This window comes from Anomalospiza imberbis, chromosome 7 (genome assembly GCF_031753505.1).
Source record: "Anomalospiza imberbis isolate Cuckoo-Finch-1a 21T00152 chromosome 7, ASM3175350v1, whole genome shotgun sequence".
Classification (NCBI taxonomy): domain Eukaryota; kingdom Metazoa; phylum Chordata; class Aves; order Passeriformes; family Viduidae; genus Anomalospiza; species Anomalospiza imberbis.
The window spans coordinates 18459016-18475452 of NC_089687.1; the positions used below are offsets into that span (position 1 = coordinate 18459016).

At 34.9% G+C, this 16437-nt stretch overlaps 1 protein-coding gene across 12 annotated transcripts in view; it reads left to right on the top strand.

The window, feature by feature from the left end:
• SCN2A (sodium voltage-gated channel alpha subunit 2) overlaps positions 1-16437 on the top strand; it is a 75828-nt gene that overhangs the window by 20147 nt on the left and 39244 nt on the right. For 7 of the 12 annotated variants that reach the window (XM_068195726.1, XM_068195732.1, XM_068195733.1 and 4 more), the window contains exons 2-10: positions 170-489; positions 3536-3653; positions 6147-6237; positions 7890-8018; positions 8508-8599; positions 9675-9947; positions 13882-13945; positions 14506-14647; positions 15431-15637. In XM_068195726.1, coding sequence (XP_068051827.1) covers positions 223-489; positions 3536-3653; positions 6147-6237; positions 7890-8018; positions 8508-8599; positions 9675-9947; positions 13882-13945; positions 14506-14647; positions 15431-15637 — 1383 coding nt within the window. In that variant the 5' untranslated portion in view covers positions 170-222. Of the gene's footprint in view, positions 1-169; positions 490-1447; positions 1588-3535; positions 3654-6146; positions 6238-7889; positions 8019-8507; positions 8600-8695; positions 8788-9674; positions 9948-13881; positions 13946-14505; positions 14648-15430; positions 15638-16437 lie in introns of those variants that run through there. The other 5 variants (XM_068195727.1, XM_068195734.1, XM_068195736.1 and 2 more) reach the window with 3 other exon arrangements.

A 16437-nucleotide genomic window follows, 5' to 3' on the forward strand; every position in this document is an offset into this window, starting at 1 on the left:
TTTAAATAAAAACAAATCCAAAAAATCATTTCATGGCAGCTTCCTCTTGGATGATAGTTACTGAGTTTAACAAGATGTGCCCCACAAAATTCTGTGATGGTATATTACTTTACATTGTTGATAGCTGTGTTGTTCTAAATTTTTTCCGTGTTTTTTTTTGTATTTTTAGGACATTTTTTATGAGAGAGGCTAAACAGTAATTAAGAGGTGCAGGATGAAAAGATGGCACAATCAGTGCTGGTACCACCAGGACCCGACAGCTTTCGCTACTTCACAAGAGAGTCGCTTGCAGCTATTGAACAGCGTATCAATGAAGAGAAAGCTAAAAAATCCAAACAAGAGCGCAAAGATGATGATGATGAAGATGGCCCGAAGCCAAACAGTGACTTGGAGGCAGGAAAGACACTGCCATTTATTTATGGTGACATACCTCCAGGAATGGTGTCCGAGCCCTTGGAAGACCTGGACCCATATTATATCAATAAAAAAGTGAGTGTGTTGTATTTCCATCAGACTTTAAGAAAAATAAATAACAAACAACCCTTCAAAGACATAGTATTTCTATTATTTTTGACCTAGAACTTCCATATAATAATTCCCCCAACAGCTGATGTGATTGGCAGAGATCTCCACTCTAAGAACAGAAATTAGTAATGCTTATGGGACTTTATAGATGAGTAAAGATGCACTTTTTTTTTTTTAATGAACTTGGCATTTTATTAAAACCTGTAACTTTCAATGTTTTACACACAGGAGAATTAAAGTCGCAGCACAGGGTTTATTTTTAGAATAATTACTAATTGCTGTGTTATAGTTGTGAAAGGAGCAGGTCTTCAATATGAAATTCATCTCAAAGGTAGCTACACATCCTCTTACTAGATTTCTTCACTGTTGTGAAAAGTTTAGGTTGCATTCTCTTTTCACTAGGAAGGATAGGGAGGTAGGTAAAGGTAATTTCTCAGGATATGTTGATCATCCTGATCCATATTTACTCTATAGTGGCATCATATATCCAACTTAGTCTGGGTGAAAAAATTTTCTTATCCAGTTCTATTTTGTTCCATGATTGTTTTCAAAGAGGAGGTCTTTAAAAGAGGGACATAAATAAAGCGGAGGTAACAATTGCACTTGGAGTGTTGACAGAATGTTACATAATTAAAAAATTATTTTTATGGAGATGTTACTTAAAAAAAAAAATCCACATATTTGCTTTGATTTAAAGTAACAACAACTGCTGTGGCCAGCACAAAAGTGTTGAACTTTAGACTAGTGTCCAGATGGCCCTGGATTTCCTCCAGATTTTCAGTCCCTTTGATTTTGGCATCATATATATTGCAGTTTCATTATTCTACTAGTAAAGAAGAAATGGGTTTTTTTCCCTGTTTTCATCATTTTTTTTCTCCTGCTTTCTTTTCTTTCCTGAGGAAACTAGCTAGCTAACAAAAGCAAGTGAATTAAAAAACAAAACCCATGAAAGTGAAGAAACTGCTTCAAAGAAAAATGAAGAAAAACTCCAAGAATTGTTATGATTCAAACTCAGACTAAGAGAAAAAATGCAAATGAAGATATTTCCTGCAGGAATTAGGGGTATGCCTCATCAGTAATATGTTGAAACAGTAGCAATATAGGCATACCATGAATAACTAAGCAGAACAGCTCAAAAAAAAAAATCATTTGTGCCTTAAGTGTTCATTGCAGAATTTCTAAAACTGAATTTATGTACGGAAACTCATGAGTTAAATTTGAAAACAAGGTTTTCAACTAATTATCATGTTTTGCTCCCTTTACTCAAGTGATTTACCCTGTTGAAGTCTGGAAGGCAAATAGGATTTGGGTCAAAGTACCAATTCCTTTCCTTAATTCTTACCACATTCTGTATTAGTAAAAATCTAAATTCAATGCCAGAAATCCTAAAGTTAGAGCATGTATCATCATGCTTTGGAAACTAGAAGAGTAATTCTGCAGTTAAGTGTGGACGTGAAGTAAAATCCTGCTGAATTGCTTGTTCCTGATTGAGAAATGCACAGCAGTTGCCATGATCTTTTCCAAAAGCATTGTGGTTTCCAATAGGAAAAGCAAGAGTTCAAGCTGTATGTTGCAATCATATTTTCTCCTATTATTCTTCTTAGCATTCTTTGCATATTTTTGAACATAATTTCTTGGGTCAGGCTCCATTTTAATTTTTTAGCCTAACTTGATGAGTCAGCATAACACAAATGCTACTTCATCAGAGGTTTTGTCAGAGTAAAGGGAACAGAAAACATAAGAACTCTGATTACTAGAAGTCCTGTTTTCATTAACTCCATGACTAATAGTAGGAGAGTTGAAAAATCTTCATAGTAAAGAGCATGTTACAGACTCCTGTACAATAAAAGATCAAAGTACAGCTTGAGAATCACTAAGTATGGGAGAATGCAAACATGTTACATTTGAAACCACTGATTTTTATAATTTATTATTTCAGGCAGGGAGAGGCATTGTGTTTTCAGCTGCTCTGTTTGCCACACCTGCTCAGAAAGTAGGGCATAATCTTGACAAATGCTGCCCTCTGATTTCAGTTGAGTTAGATCATGGCTGTTGGCAGTGTTCCAGGTCTGCATGGTTTATGTGCCCTTTGGGCTTCCTAGGACTGCCACAATGCTATCCAGATCCACTTGCTTTCAAAAAGTGTGAAAGTCATCCATGTATAGAAAGAAGAGATGATAGAAATAGACAGGACTTTCCCCCGATGTGTGGGAATCAACATAATTTTTAAAAAAAACCTTATCGGTTTTATTCTTTATTACATGGATTTTAAAAACACTCTTACGTTAAAAAGTGCTTTTTTAAATGTTGGTAATATAAATGAGTCATTGCTGAAACTGGAGAGACAGTGAAATTACCTGGGTACAGTGAATAGAGTGAATTCTGTATTAGGTGAAAGTAAAGTATGACAAGGAAAATAGATTTGCAGGTACAGAACTATCACAAGCAACAGTTGAAAAGGGGAGTAATACATTACACTCAGAACACAGCAAAAATTAACTACATTAGTGTTATGTTCAAAAATGGTTATTGAACCCTCTTGATTTCCATATTTTCATGATGACATGAAACTTAGATCACTTTGAGTTACTTTTGTCTTAGTACTTTGATTTGACAATTTATGCTGGTTATTTGATTTAGGGATTGAAGCTGAAGTTTTAATGGCTCTCATTTTGGTTACAGTTAAACACCTCAGTGTATATATTATACTGTACAAAAAGTATGCTAATTCTTCAAATATTGCCTACATTACTTTCATATTTGTCTCTGTTTACTAGCTAGCAATATCAGGATTACTTATGATTTCCAAATAGATGCATTTAAGTGTTCATTTAATTGTATTTCTAGTAATTTGGCTGGATGCTACAATGTGTGAACTAGACAAGGGGATTGGGTCAATGAAAAAAGAGCATATTGACCAAATATGATTAATGATGAAATGAGAATGATTCAGGATTTGTAATTTGGTATCTTCTAAATGCTATTTTTTATTCTCTTTTTCTTTTTCCAGACCTTTATAGTATTAAATAAAGGGAAGGCAATATTCCGATTCAGTGCCACCTCTGCCCTGTACATGTTAACTCCTTTCAATCCTCTTAGAAAAATAGCTATTAAGATTTTGGTACATTCATATCCTTTTCAAGTGGTTAGTCTAAAACTGTAATGAATGAGATGTTACTTAGTATTTAAATCATTTTCTGGCACATGTCCCAGGATGAATGTGATCAGTAGTGCTTTGTCCCTCTTCTCTCTACTATTTCTGTCTTCTGTTCTTTTTCTCATTCTCCTTTTTCATATTTGTTCATTGCTGGATCCTAATATAGTAATACCAGAAGCCAGACAACCAGTCATTGTCTTTTATGATTTCTGTATCTTCTTTCTTCCCCCACATAATTTTTTCTTCCCTCTTATTTTTTTCTGTAATCTTCTCATCTTTTTTTCATCTTTCCCCCTCCTCCACATTTTTCATAAACTGCAGATACATTGCTAAGAATACTTTCAGTTCTTCCCTGACACTGTGTATTAAAATCAAATCTTTGATCCCAGGTCTGTGCTTGCGTGAGTATTTAGTGAAAATATGGTTTCATTATTCCTTTTCATTTTCTGATTCAGATAACACTTACAGAAAGATAGATTCATAAAACAGCTTAGGTTTCTTGTTTTGTTGCACGTGCTTAGTCTTGTATGTATCCCACATGTCTGTTTTATTTCTTGATCATTATTGCATTATACACTTGTAAGCCTGTTGATGTTTAAGTCTTCAAGAAGGTAATGAGATTTCCACAGTGCAGGTAGAGATTTGAAAAGCTACATTATTATAATTACTTAACTACTATTTTGTCTTTTTCAGTGTTTTAATAGCAGACTATAGTGGGCATCCCACTGGTCTGATGCCAAATACCAATATGAGCAATGAGGTCATTGACTTCAGAAAGCCAGCTTACTTAATAAGAAAAAATGCAAATGTTTGCACAATTGTATTTGCAGTAGTCTAACATAAGCACACTGAAAGTAGCTTTCCGTTAGCATTGCATGTAGGGATACTAAGATTATGTAGATTAAATATTGAAAGGACTTTTTCAGTCTTGGTATACTGGAAGACTGATAATTACAGTGGTTGGTATGTGTTAGACATTGTTATCAATGGCTAGCCTACAAATGACTTCCAAAACAATCATGATACTACATGGCCTGTTTTCAATTTTCTTGCTACGGGTGCCACTACAAATAATTATTTTTCAATTATATGACACTCTTTCCCATTTTCTGAAGCATTATTATATTGGGTTATGGGGAATAATAGAATATTATGGGATTGAGGTGGCGGTGAAGAGCTAGTCACCAAAGTCAGAATGCTAAAACAAGTTGTTTAAATTTGTGGTAAGGTGTATTATAGTTATTTTTCCACTAACAAAAGTGTAGTGAGCATTTGCAACTCTAAGTGGACATTTCATCAAAAAGGATTTTGAAAGCCTATGTAAAGTACAGGGTGGTGAAACACTTGTAGCATGGGGTTTTAATGTTTAAAAAAATATATTTGTTTCTCTTTTGCTCTGTTCATATGTGAATTACATAAAGAAAAGCTAGGTTCTCAGTAAAGGATTTTAAATATATTCATTGCACAGAAAACCCAAAGAATTGTTGAATGTAATGCCACAGTTTTTAACAGCTCAGAAGGTAGAGGTATCATTATCACTTGAAGATGTTTTTATTAGCATAGACATGCAAAGAAAAGTTTTTGAGGGGAACCTTACAGTACTTCTCACCCCATTGTATTTTGGATTTCTGTTTAGGAGCACCACATGAACCTGCAGCTGTTCTCAAACTTGAGCTTTGTCCTCTCTGTAGCTTTAGATGTTGGTGCCATCATGTGGGCATTTCGTGGTTCATCTGCATGGTTTTCATTTTGGTGGTTGAATTTTTTTTTTTTTTTTTTTTGGATCTTAGAAGAATGTCCGCAGTTCTGAGAGTAAAAGCTTGTAAATTTAGAGTGGTTCTGTTCAAATATATGAAATTATTTATGACTTGGACTTGTTCTGGAATTCTACATGGACCTTCCCCTCCCAACAGCATTTATATTACAAAAGTCATATATAAAACAAACGGCAATAAAATACTTTTCTCGCTAAGATTTCCCCATGTTCTCTCCTACTATGTGGCAGCTAGCTTTCAGTGTATCATAGTGATAAGGAAAAATGTTGATAAATGGCTAATTTTACGATAAAACATTAAAGTGAAGAAAATATATTTTTCATTGCTTTGCATGCATGAAACAGATCAGATTTGTCTAGATCATCTAAAAGAAATACTTTTTGGGTTGTTCCATGAAATTAGAAGCTAATACTTCAAAGTTAGACATTTTTGTTCAATAAGAAAAAATATTTTAGAGTTGGGGTGCTTTTTAAAATACCTTTCAGATTTTCTATTTTTTAGTGTATGACTGTTCTCTTGTAGCTATAAAGCAATGAATGAAATCTTTACATATTCATGGCTTTTCCCTGGCTATTAAAAAAGCAGTAGAGGGATAGATAGCTCCTGATAGTGAAAATCTCCAAAGCAGTATGTTATTTGATACTCTTTTTATGAAATTTTCTGGCTTACATTCCTTAACTCTTAGCCTACATTATTCAGCATGCTTATCATGTGCACTATTTTGACCAACTGCGTATTTATGACCATGAGTAACCCTCCAGACTGGACAAAGAATGTAGAGTAAGTTAAATGGATTTTCTCTGAATAATATCCAATAATCAGAAATAAACTACTGTAAATTATATTAGGATGGCTTCCACTGGCAGCAGCTACCTTGTTGGGCTATTCTGATGCTATTTCCTTTTCTGTAACGTTAAATACATATAACTGTGTCATGACAAGTTCTTTAATGTCCTTCCTCTGTTTGCAATACTAGATGGAAAATGTAAGAAAAGCTATTCTTATGATGATACAGAAAAAATGGATTATAAATGTTTTCGACCGCATTCAATGTCACATCTGTGCAATGCAGGGAAATGCAGTCTTTCATTGCAGTTACAATAACTGTTACAGATAAAGGAATCATCTTATAGATGGCTGTGTTGATCATGTTGCAGCTTTCTCTTACCAAAACCAATCTAACAGTGGAAAACTTTGTGTGCAAAATAAGCTATTAAAAAAGTACTGAAATGGTTAGCTAATCATTGATGCAAAATGATGACTGCTTGGTCAATTGGTCCAGTACGATGTCAGCTGCGAGGTGCTGGTACACAGTGACAGTTCCAAAGCTGCAGGCCACAGTGTGAAACACTGTTCTTGGTTCTTCCTTTCTGCTGCTTCTCCATTCCTTACTGCTTGGGCTGATCCATACCTGTTTAATTTTCAGAAAACAAAAGTGAAATCATAGAGCTATTAAGGTCAACAAAGACATTCTCATTTTGAGTTCAGTGTAAGCCTCTATGTATTCAGGAAATCTAGCATCCAGTAAATATTTCTGATGAAGATTTGTTGCTTGAATATTTCTTCATGTCTGTATATTGTGCCATTTAGAGTTACAACGGATGTCCTCATCTGTGGAATAAAGTTCTGCAGGAAATAAATTTTTTGGTAATTGAATGGAAAATTTTCATATTGGAAAACTGTTTTCAGTTTAGCTCAGTTAGAGTAAGCTTTTTGAGCAGTTTAATTTGAATTCCTTTTCATTAAAGATATAAATTAAACTAAATTTCAGGATGACATCCCTTGAACACAGAAGATTGAAATTACTCAGAATGCCTGAATTAAATATATTTTCAATGTACATTCCAACTATATTTTTTAGTCAAAATGAGTACCTGAATTTTATTGACATTTGTAAATAATTTTGGTTGTTCTTGCACTTGTTTGATTCCAGTACTACATCTGTCTTGTTGTAGGTGAAGTACTGGATATACCTACTCCATAACACAGTTACAGAGCAATGAAGACTGATGAGGGTTGGCACTTGCCAACTCTTGGGACTAAGCAACATTTCAGCATAAATATAACATTGAAGAAAGAAATTTTTAGCCCAAAAGTAACTTCTAAAATCCTAATATAATACATCTGAGTGTTTTGTTATAACATGGACTCAGATTGGTTATAAACATGCACTAATGACGTAACTGGGAATTTTCCATCACTCTAATTGCATAGAATGTAAAAGTTGAATTTAAGATGTGGGTTATTAGTCTTTTAATGCTAATTGCATTCCTCTTTCCTTATGGTATAAATTATGCAGATGTTAAAGTTGGTTGTAACTGCCATTGTTTCTTATGCCACTTAAAGAGAAGAAAATGAGAATAAAACAACTAGAGAGCATAAACTGTAAAAATAACATGATCTATAAACTCTGTCTTGCATATTTTCCTCAGATACACATTCACTGGAATTTATACCTTTGAGTCACTTATTAAAATTCTTGCAAGGGGCTTCTGTTTAGAAGATTTTACATTTCTCCGTGACCCATGGAATTGGCTAGATTTCACTGTCATTACATTTGCGTAAGTCTTCTACTTATTTTTTTTAATAAAAATTCTTCCTGGTAGCATGAGATTAGTGACTAAAAATTGCCTCATATCTTGCCAGCCAGAATATTTGGAGCCTGGACTTCCTGCAGTTTCAATATGTTTCTTCTACTCTTTTACACATTTTAGTATTTCTAGCCAAGCATGTGCTGCGGAGGCCAGCATGGTGTGCCAGCCCATTAGGATTGTGAATGCCATCACCCTGAACTGTTCATATCCTGTCTCCTTTCTGCATACCAGAATTAAAGGAATCCTTTTGACTTCCTGCTAATAGCTGACCAGATTAGTTTCCAAACATCAAGTCAATATGGTTTATTATGATAAAACTTAATTTAATTTTATGGCCAGAAGTATATTTATAACACAGGCAAAATACAGGGAACGGTGAAAAGGTCTTGCTCAAAGACCCAAGAAAATAGAATAAAATCTGCCTCAATTCTGAGTAATTGTGATTTAATCCTACAGGTATGTAACAGAATTTGTAAACCTAGGCAATGTTTCAGCTCTTCGAACTTTCAGAGTATTGAGAGCTTTGAAAACTATTTCTGTAATTCCAGGTAAGAAGTAGTTGGTGTCAGGTGTTAGGCCCCTTGTATCTCCAACTGTTATTTGTGTGCTGTCATTGTGTTTGTGTGTGAACTCCCCTATTACAGATATGTGACAGAGTTTGTGGACCTGGGCAATGTCTCAGCGTTGAGAACATTCAGAGTTCTCCGAGCTTTGAAAACAATATCAGTCATTCCAGGTGAGAGCGAGGTTAAACACCGAGGCTGACTTTTGTTCTACAAAGGCTGTACTCACATTTTCAAAGCATAAGCCTTGTTTGCTACACATTGTCAACAAACCAAAAAAGCAGGAATCAAGACATGTAATTTATTTAAATTGATTCATGCTTGTATTAGTTGTATTTTCTTCTAAAAAAAAAAATCAGCCTTTGAGTTTAACAAATTCTTGCATGAGATACTTGCAGTAAACAGCCTATGTGATTTGCATCTTATGACATCAAGCTTTCCTTTACATGTTTTAAATATAATTCTAAGCTTTTCATACTGATGCAAATTTTCTCATTTATTGAAGGCACTTGATATAGCAACTTAATTCAGTTTTAAGTTATGTCAAAAAAAATGAACTCTAAAGGATAGCATGGGCCATGCATGGGGTATCGTTCTAAAGATGTCTTTCTTCTCCAAACCATCACCCCTCATATATTGTAACAAGATTATTATGATACCATTTCAATGTGCACGTATAATGTCTTTACAATGGGGTTACATTAATATAGAATTCATTGCAAAAGTTCATAAAAGAAAGGTTTGGGCAAGAAGCATCAGCAAAAGCAAACAGTGCTATTTTATGTAGGGTTGAGATATAGCATGAATAATAAAATCACTTGTTTTGGCATAAACAGCGTGTTTGGTATCAGCTACTTTTTATTTTTTTACACTATAAAATAAGTATAAACTTACATATTCTCATTCATCTTTCCAAATAATAAGGCTTTTCTTTAAAATTATTGTGTCACAAATTACTAGTCTTTTTGCATGAAACATTTATCAGGAAAAAAGTCACAGGATTTTTGGTGTGTGTTTAGTATCTATTTAGCATCATAATAAAAATCATTTCTCTTTGCAGGCCTGAAGACTATTGTAGGAGCCCTGATTCAGTCTGTGAAGAAGCTCTCGGATGTGATGATCCTGACTGTGTTTTGTCTGAGTGTATTTGCACTGATAGGGCTGCAGCTGTTCATGGGCAACCTGAGGAATAAATGCCTGCAGTGGCCTCCAGACAATTCTACTTTTGAAACAACTGTTATTTCCATCTTTAATAGCTCCATAGGTGAAAATGGTACTTTTATTAATGCAACAATAACAACATTTAACTGGGATGAATATATCGAAGACAAAAGTAAGAGTTAATTATATTATCTACTGCATTGATTTTCTGCTATTGAATTAATCAGATTCGAGAACATCAGTATCTTTTCCTTGCCTTTAAAAGTATTTAGTATGGCCAAGAAACATAAAAGCACTAATTTTTCTCTAGTAAATAAAAGCACAGTCACTATGTAATTTAACATTCGTAACATTATACTGGGTAGAAAAATATCTTTTTCTTTCACTGAATATGACTTTTAGAGTAAAATCACATTGCAGCATAAACCAGAAATTCCCGTGCTAGCTTCAAGCCTCCTGAAATAGTGTGACAGCCCTAACATGGGATCTGAAATGTAACAGCTAGGTTAGTGCAAGATAGTGCCCAGTCTCATAAGCCCACATCTAAACATCAGCTAGCCCAAGAATCCTGCCAGAGCAGGTAAACTTAGCTACGTTGTTCATTCTGGAGCTGGCTGAGTGGCTTTGCCCCACACGCCCTTGCACAGCACAGATATGCCTTTAAGAGAATGCTAGTGATTTTACCCCAAGATTATTTCTTGCAAAATAAGAACTAGATTCCATATATCTGTCTTTTAATTTGTTTCTTATCTTTGGAAAATCAATAAATGAGCACTTTTTTCTCTTTTGTACCTCATAACACACTATTTCCACTATTTTAGGTAGTTAATGTTAGTACTGTGTTAACAAAACTTGCTTAAAAATTCAGATACAACAACTCTGAACATATCTATAGTAGATTGTTATTCTGTCTTTCATAATAGTATTGCTAATCTCTCCCATTTATCTGTTCAGCCCCTTCTATTGATTTTAGTGTATTTAGTATATTTAATGTATTCATAATTAGGTCTAATACGTTTTTAATAAAGTCTGTATATATATTTTAACTGGTGACTATATAAATGAAAGTTAGGAAACCTCAGTTTAAGAACTAAATGCTTTTGGATCCAGGTCTCATTGCCTTATAATCTTTTAATATACTTATCATCTCAGCATGCTTGAAATACACAAATGTCATACAGAAATTTTGGATGATAACCTATTCTTAAAGCCATCTGAAGAACAGATTCCATTCCATTCCCCTTTAGTTGTTCCTGGTACTATGTCACACAAATAGAAAGTTTTTTTTCCTAAATATCTGGCCTATATTTTCCCAATTTCTGATTGAATATATTACTACATCTTCTGTGGACTAAGATAATCATAGACTACTTTATATTAGTCTTGATACAGTTTAAAAACTCTTATCCTCTGCATTTCTGGTCTTTCCTAAGCCAAGCAATCCTATTTTCTGCTTTGCATTTTCTATACCTATTTTCATTTGTTTCTTTTTTTCAATCCTTCTAATTAGTCTGGCATTTTTTTCTTGTTTTTATTTCGCCTCTTTTTTTGTTACATTTTTTGTTTGCATGGGTTTTTTTTAATGAGATCCTTAAATTGGGTGCTAACTCCTCTAGCAATTACTTCTAATTTCTATCTTCACCTCATGCCATATATGCAACATTCCTATTAGTACACTTCAAAAATAAGTCATTTTTATGTCAGCACTGTATTGTTGATTCACAATCAGTTTGTATTTAGTGGCAGTTATTGCATCTTTTTGTACAGTGGCGGCTGCAGCCACCTCCTGATATTTTGTATTTAAGTATTTGATTTTGCCTTGTCAAGTGTAGCATTTTCCACTTGTCTCTATTGGAATAAATCTAATTGCTTTTGGACAAACTTGTCAATTTGTAAAGGTTATTCTAAATTTCAAATACTTTTCTCCTAGCCTTATGTCTTCAGAATACTTGATGCATTTTTCTTCTGTTGTTTCATGCCTTGAATTGATAATGAAACTTGTTAGAAAACCGTGTCTGGCACAGATACCTGGGAGATCTTCAGAGTGAGGCCCTTATGAATTGACATTGCATCACTGGCAACTGCTCTCTAAGAATTTTCTTCAAGTGTTTTGTGATATTTCCAGCCAGAACATATTTCCTTTGTTTGTATCTGGAAGTGTAATGTAGGACTTGTACCCATGACTGTTCTGTTATTAAGGTGGCAGGAGACAGGAACAGTTTTGTATATGGCATATTTTCTACAAACTTATATTTACTGGTTTTATTACTTTATCTTTATTATTTTTGTATTAAAAAAAATCTTGTTTGTTTTCCAAAGTAGTGGACTGAACGTGGAGCTGTGCCACATAAGAATGTGAATTAGGCCCACAGAGAGTTTTTGCAAGTTCTGCTTGGGCCCTGTCTGCATCTTTAAACTTCTTTTTAAGTAGGTGTGAGATGTCTCATGGGCTCTGACTCTGTGATCACCAGAATGTCTGAAAATGCATTGATTTCTTATATGATATCTGAGACTAGAATTGCAGATATATAAATTATGGACATAATTTCTCTCTCTCTAAAATAAGCAGATTTTATGCTGCCTCTGTTGTATACCGGTGGTGACAGAGTAGAAGCAGTCAGTAGGAGCTGGTTGCAATTCCCTGCTTGTCTGTTTAGCATTAGCCCTCAGTTAGTTCATGCCAGCTGAGCTAGTCCATGCCAGCTGGCAATGAATCTCACAGAACCATCTGCTTCCTGAGAACAGCCAGAACATACCTAGTTCTGGAAATTTTAGCTTAATGTGCCACCTGACCCAAAAATCTCCATTAGAGATTCCCTTTTTACCTTAAGAATTGCAAGTTAGGAATTGATGGCAAAATGTGTTTCCTTTTCTGCTGCAAAGAAAGGAAAAAAAAATAAAATAGAAGAATGTGTTGGGGGCTTTTAGGCCTTCTGTCTCTTTAAATTATATTTTACCTCATCTTAGTAGTTAGCCTAAATGTTTGAGTACATTCCCCTGCTACAGAATTTTGTGTATTAGTTTTGTGTAAGGTACAATAAATGCGTGGTTTCTCCCCCAGCCACTCAAATCAAGATCCAATTAGAAATTTCTTGAATATATTGTGTTATCACAGAATCAATAGGGTTGGAAAAGATCTTTGAGATCATCTAGCCGAACCTATGACCTAACACCACCTTGTCAACTAGACCATGGCACTGAATGCCACATCCAGTCTTTCCTTTTAACACCTCCAGGGATGGTGACTCCACCACCTCCCTGGGCAGCCCATTCCAATGCCCAGCCAGCCTTTCTATGAAGAAATTGTTCCTTAGGTCCAACCTAAACCTCCCCTGGCTCACCTTAAGGCTGTGCCCTCTCATTCTGTCACTGGGTGCCTGGGAGAAGAGGCTGACCCCCACCTGGTTACACCCTCCTTCCAGGGAGTTGTAGAGAGCAATGAGCCTCCTCTTCTCCCGGCTAAGCACGCCCAGCTCCTTCAGGTGCCCCTCACAGGACTCACTCTCCACACCCTTCACCAGCTGCACTGCCCTTCTCTGGACCTGCTCCAGCACCTCAATGTCCTTTCTGAACTGAGGGGCCCAGAACTGGACACAGCACTCGAGGTGTGGCCTCATTGGTGCTGACTACAGGGAAAAAATCTCATCCCTCATAGTTCAGGTTTTTTTCAAGGAATACTTGGATAAAAATATGTAATTGATAATTATGAATGCATAGTACTAATTGTTATATATCAAAATGCATGAATGAAGGCACAGAATTGCTCTCATCCTTTGCCTCATTTTCCTGGTATTTTTTTGATTTGCTAACATACACAATTTGATATTCCAACCCTTGTATCTTATAATTTGGTTAGGTTGCTAAGAATTAACTGCATAACTAACTTTTTATTTTCTAAAGGCTAACTTGAAGATTCTGTACAAATAATTTTCCTGTCAAAACAATACTTTCCGTGCTTTTTTCATTCCTAACCACTATGTATTGCAGTTGAACAATTTGTTAGCTCTGCTAGTTTCTTCCAAATGTAAAAGTCTATATAATTGCTCAATTTTCATTAGGTATAAATATTATCTTTCTCATCACCTTTTTGATTTTTTTTTAAACAGGTCATTTCTACTTCTTGGAAGGACAAAATGATGCACTGCTGTGTGGCAATAGCTCAGATGCAGGGTAAGAAATGATCATCATTTTTCATTATGCATCAAAGAAAAATAATTAGCTTCTTAGAATAGCTCAGGTAGTCAACCTCAATATCGAGTGTACTGTAGAGTTGCAAATTACCAATGTTTTGCATTTGAAGCTATACTTAAATACAGCCATCTCTGTGATTTGAATTTACACAGGCACTTCCATCAGCCTCTTAGGCTACTTTTGTAAAGGTAATCACATGAATGATCTGTGCATAATTGTTGCTGCCAGCTTGCTAACAACTGTTTATCAGCCATGCTACTTGATGTTCTTCTCTTGTCCTGATGGAGATGTGTTATGACAAATTGTGGTGAAGGGTAGAATACTATTAGTTATATTATTAAAGCATTGAAATATTATTAGGAAGTAGAATTAAAAAGTGAAAAATAATAAGCTATATATTTTTATCTGAGGTATGTACAATAACATTTTACTTGTTCATAATTTCATTAGCAACTGGTACTCCTGAACAATTTTGTTTTACTGCAGCATATCGTAATGTAGAGTAGTTGTTAAAAATAGCATTTCCTCTTCTTTTGTAGTCAATGTCCAGAAGGATATATATGTGTGAAAGCTGGTAGAAACCCCAACTATGGCTACACAAGTTTTGATACATTCAGTTGGGCATTCTTGTCACTGTTTCGATTGATGACTCAGGACTTTTGGGAGAATCTTTACCAGCTGGTGAGGACTTATTAAAATAACAGCACCATCACCAATACCATTGCTACATAGTATTTGCATAGTTATTTTCATTCACTTGTCCCTAAGGCCTTTGAAACAGAAACTGTCTTTAATTTCATATATGTAAATTGTTGTCTAACACAATAAGGCCCTTATTCATGATTTAGGATCCCATGTGCTTCCTAAATACATTATAAGGAATAGCTATTATTTTATGAAGATGGTTAAGCATTATTGGTTTTTTACTTAAATGAATAAATGAATTTAAGTTGTTAAAGTTTCTTACCCAAACATGCTGTAAAGAGATGCTATGTTTAATTGATTTGCAGTCTAGTAAAAATATGTTTTGTTTGAAAAGGTTACACCTTGTCCCTGAACTACACATATCCTTACCTGAAGGACTGTAATTTTCTCCACAGTAACATTTTGTATAATGCACTATTTTTGTGGCAGTGTAGTTTGGGACTGATGAGACAGGAAGGTAAGATGCTGATCAGTGGCCCCACCTACTGTTAAATTTAAAGGCTGTAATGTAGATTCATATTGGTATAAGTTTTGAACTATTCAGAATTGGATTTACCTTGACAGTAGTAGACACAAAACTTTTTCAAGATATAATAATGTATTCAAGATATAATATTATTTCTATAAGGAAAAAGTAACTAAATAATCTTCTGCTAACATAAATCAATCTTATATTTCTAAATTATAACACAGAGGCTAACTTATTATGCAACAGTAGTTAAAGTCTGTTAAAAAAGTGTATTATCTCTTTTTCTCCAGACTCTGCGTGCTGCTGGGAAGACATACATGATATTTTTTGTTTTGGTCATTTTCTTGGGTTCTTTCTACCTGATCAACTTGATCCTGGCTGTGGTCGCCATGGCCTATGAAGAACAGAATCAAGCAACAATGGAAGAAGCTGAGCAGAAAGAGGCAGAATTTCAGCAAATGCTGGAACAACTGAAAAAGCAACAGGAAGAAGCTCAGGTATCCCTGTAAAGTAAAATTTCTTCTTCCATTCATGACCGTGAACAGTTGCTTTGTGTCCATGTATGAGAAAACTTTTACTCCCCTACTCCTAACAATATATTACTTTGCCTCATAATTCCTTCATATTGTAAACAATCTCTAATGTTTTCCATTGCACTGTTTCTGCTGGTTGGAGTGAACCTGTTAATTTTGTGACAAAAATAATAACCAGAAAGCTAAAGCATTGGATTTTCAAATTGGAGATTGAAATTACCTTTTTACCGGAGCACTTGAACAAGTTACCCAGAGTGCTTGTGGAGATAATCAAAAACCATCTGGATATGGTCCTTGGGCACCCTGCTTTAGGTGACCCTGTCTGCTGGAGAGGTGGATATGATGACCTCCAGAGTTTCCCTTGCAACCTCAACCATTCTGTGATAATCTGAAATGGAGGTGGAGATGTGGAAAAAAAATTCAAAAAGTAATTGTGCTTATATAAGTAACAGAAGTAAAACTATTGTAGGTGATGGTGCTTCAGCAATATTTGGCTTTTTCTACTCTCTGCCTATCTCTCACAGCAGAAAGCCATAGCTTCCCAGTTTTAAAGAGAATTGGGAAAAGTGGAGAAACCAAAGAAAATGCTTCTGTGGTACAAATGTAATGATTGTGTGCTGCTTTGAAATTACTTTTCATTTTTTGAAGGCTCTCAAATCTTTAATAGAAAAATTTATAATGTCTGCTTGGCACGTGGCCTCATAGAGCAGAAGTTGAACTATGTCTTCCATATAAGCACATGACTAAAGTCAGCAGTCAGGGTT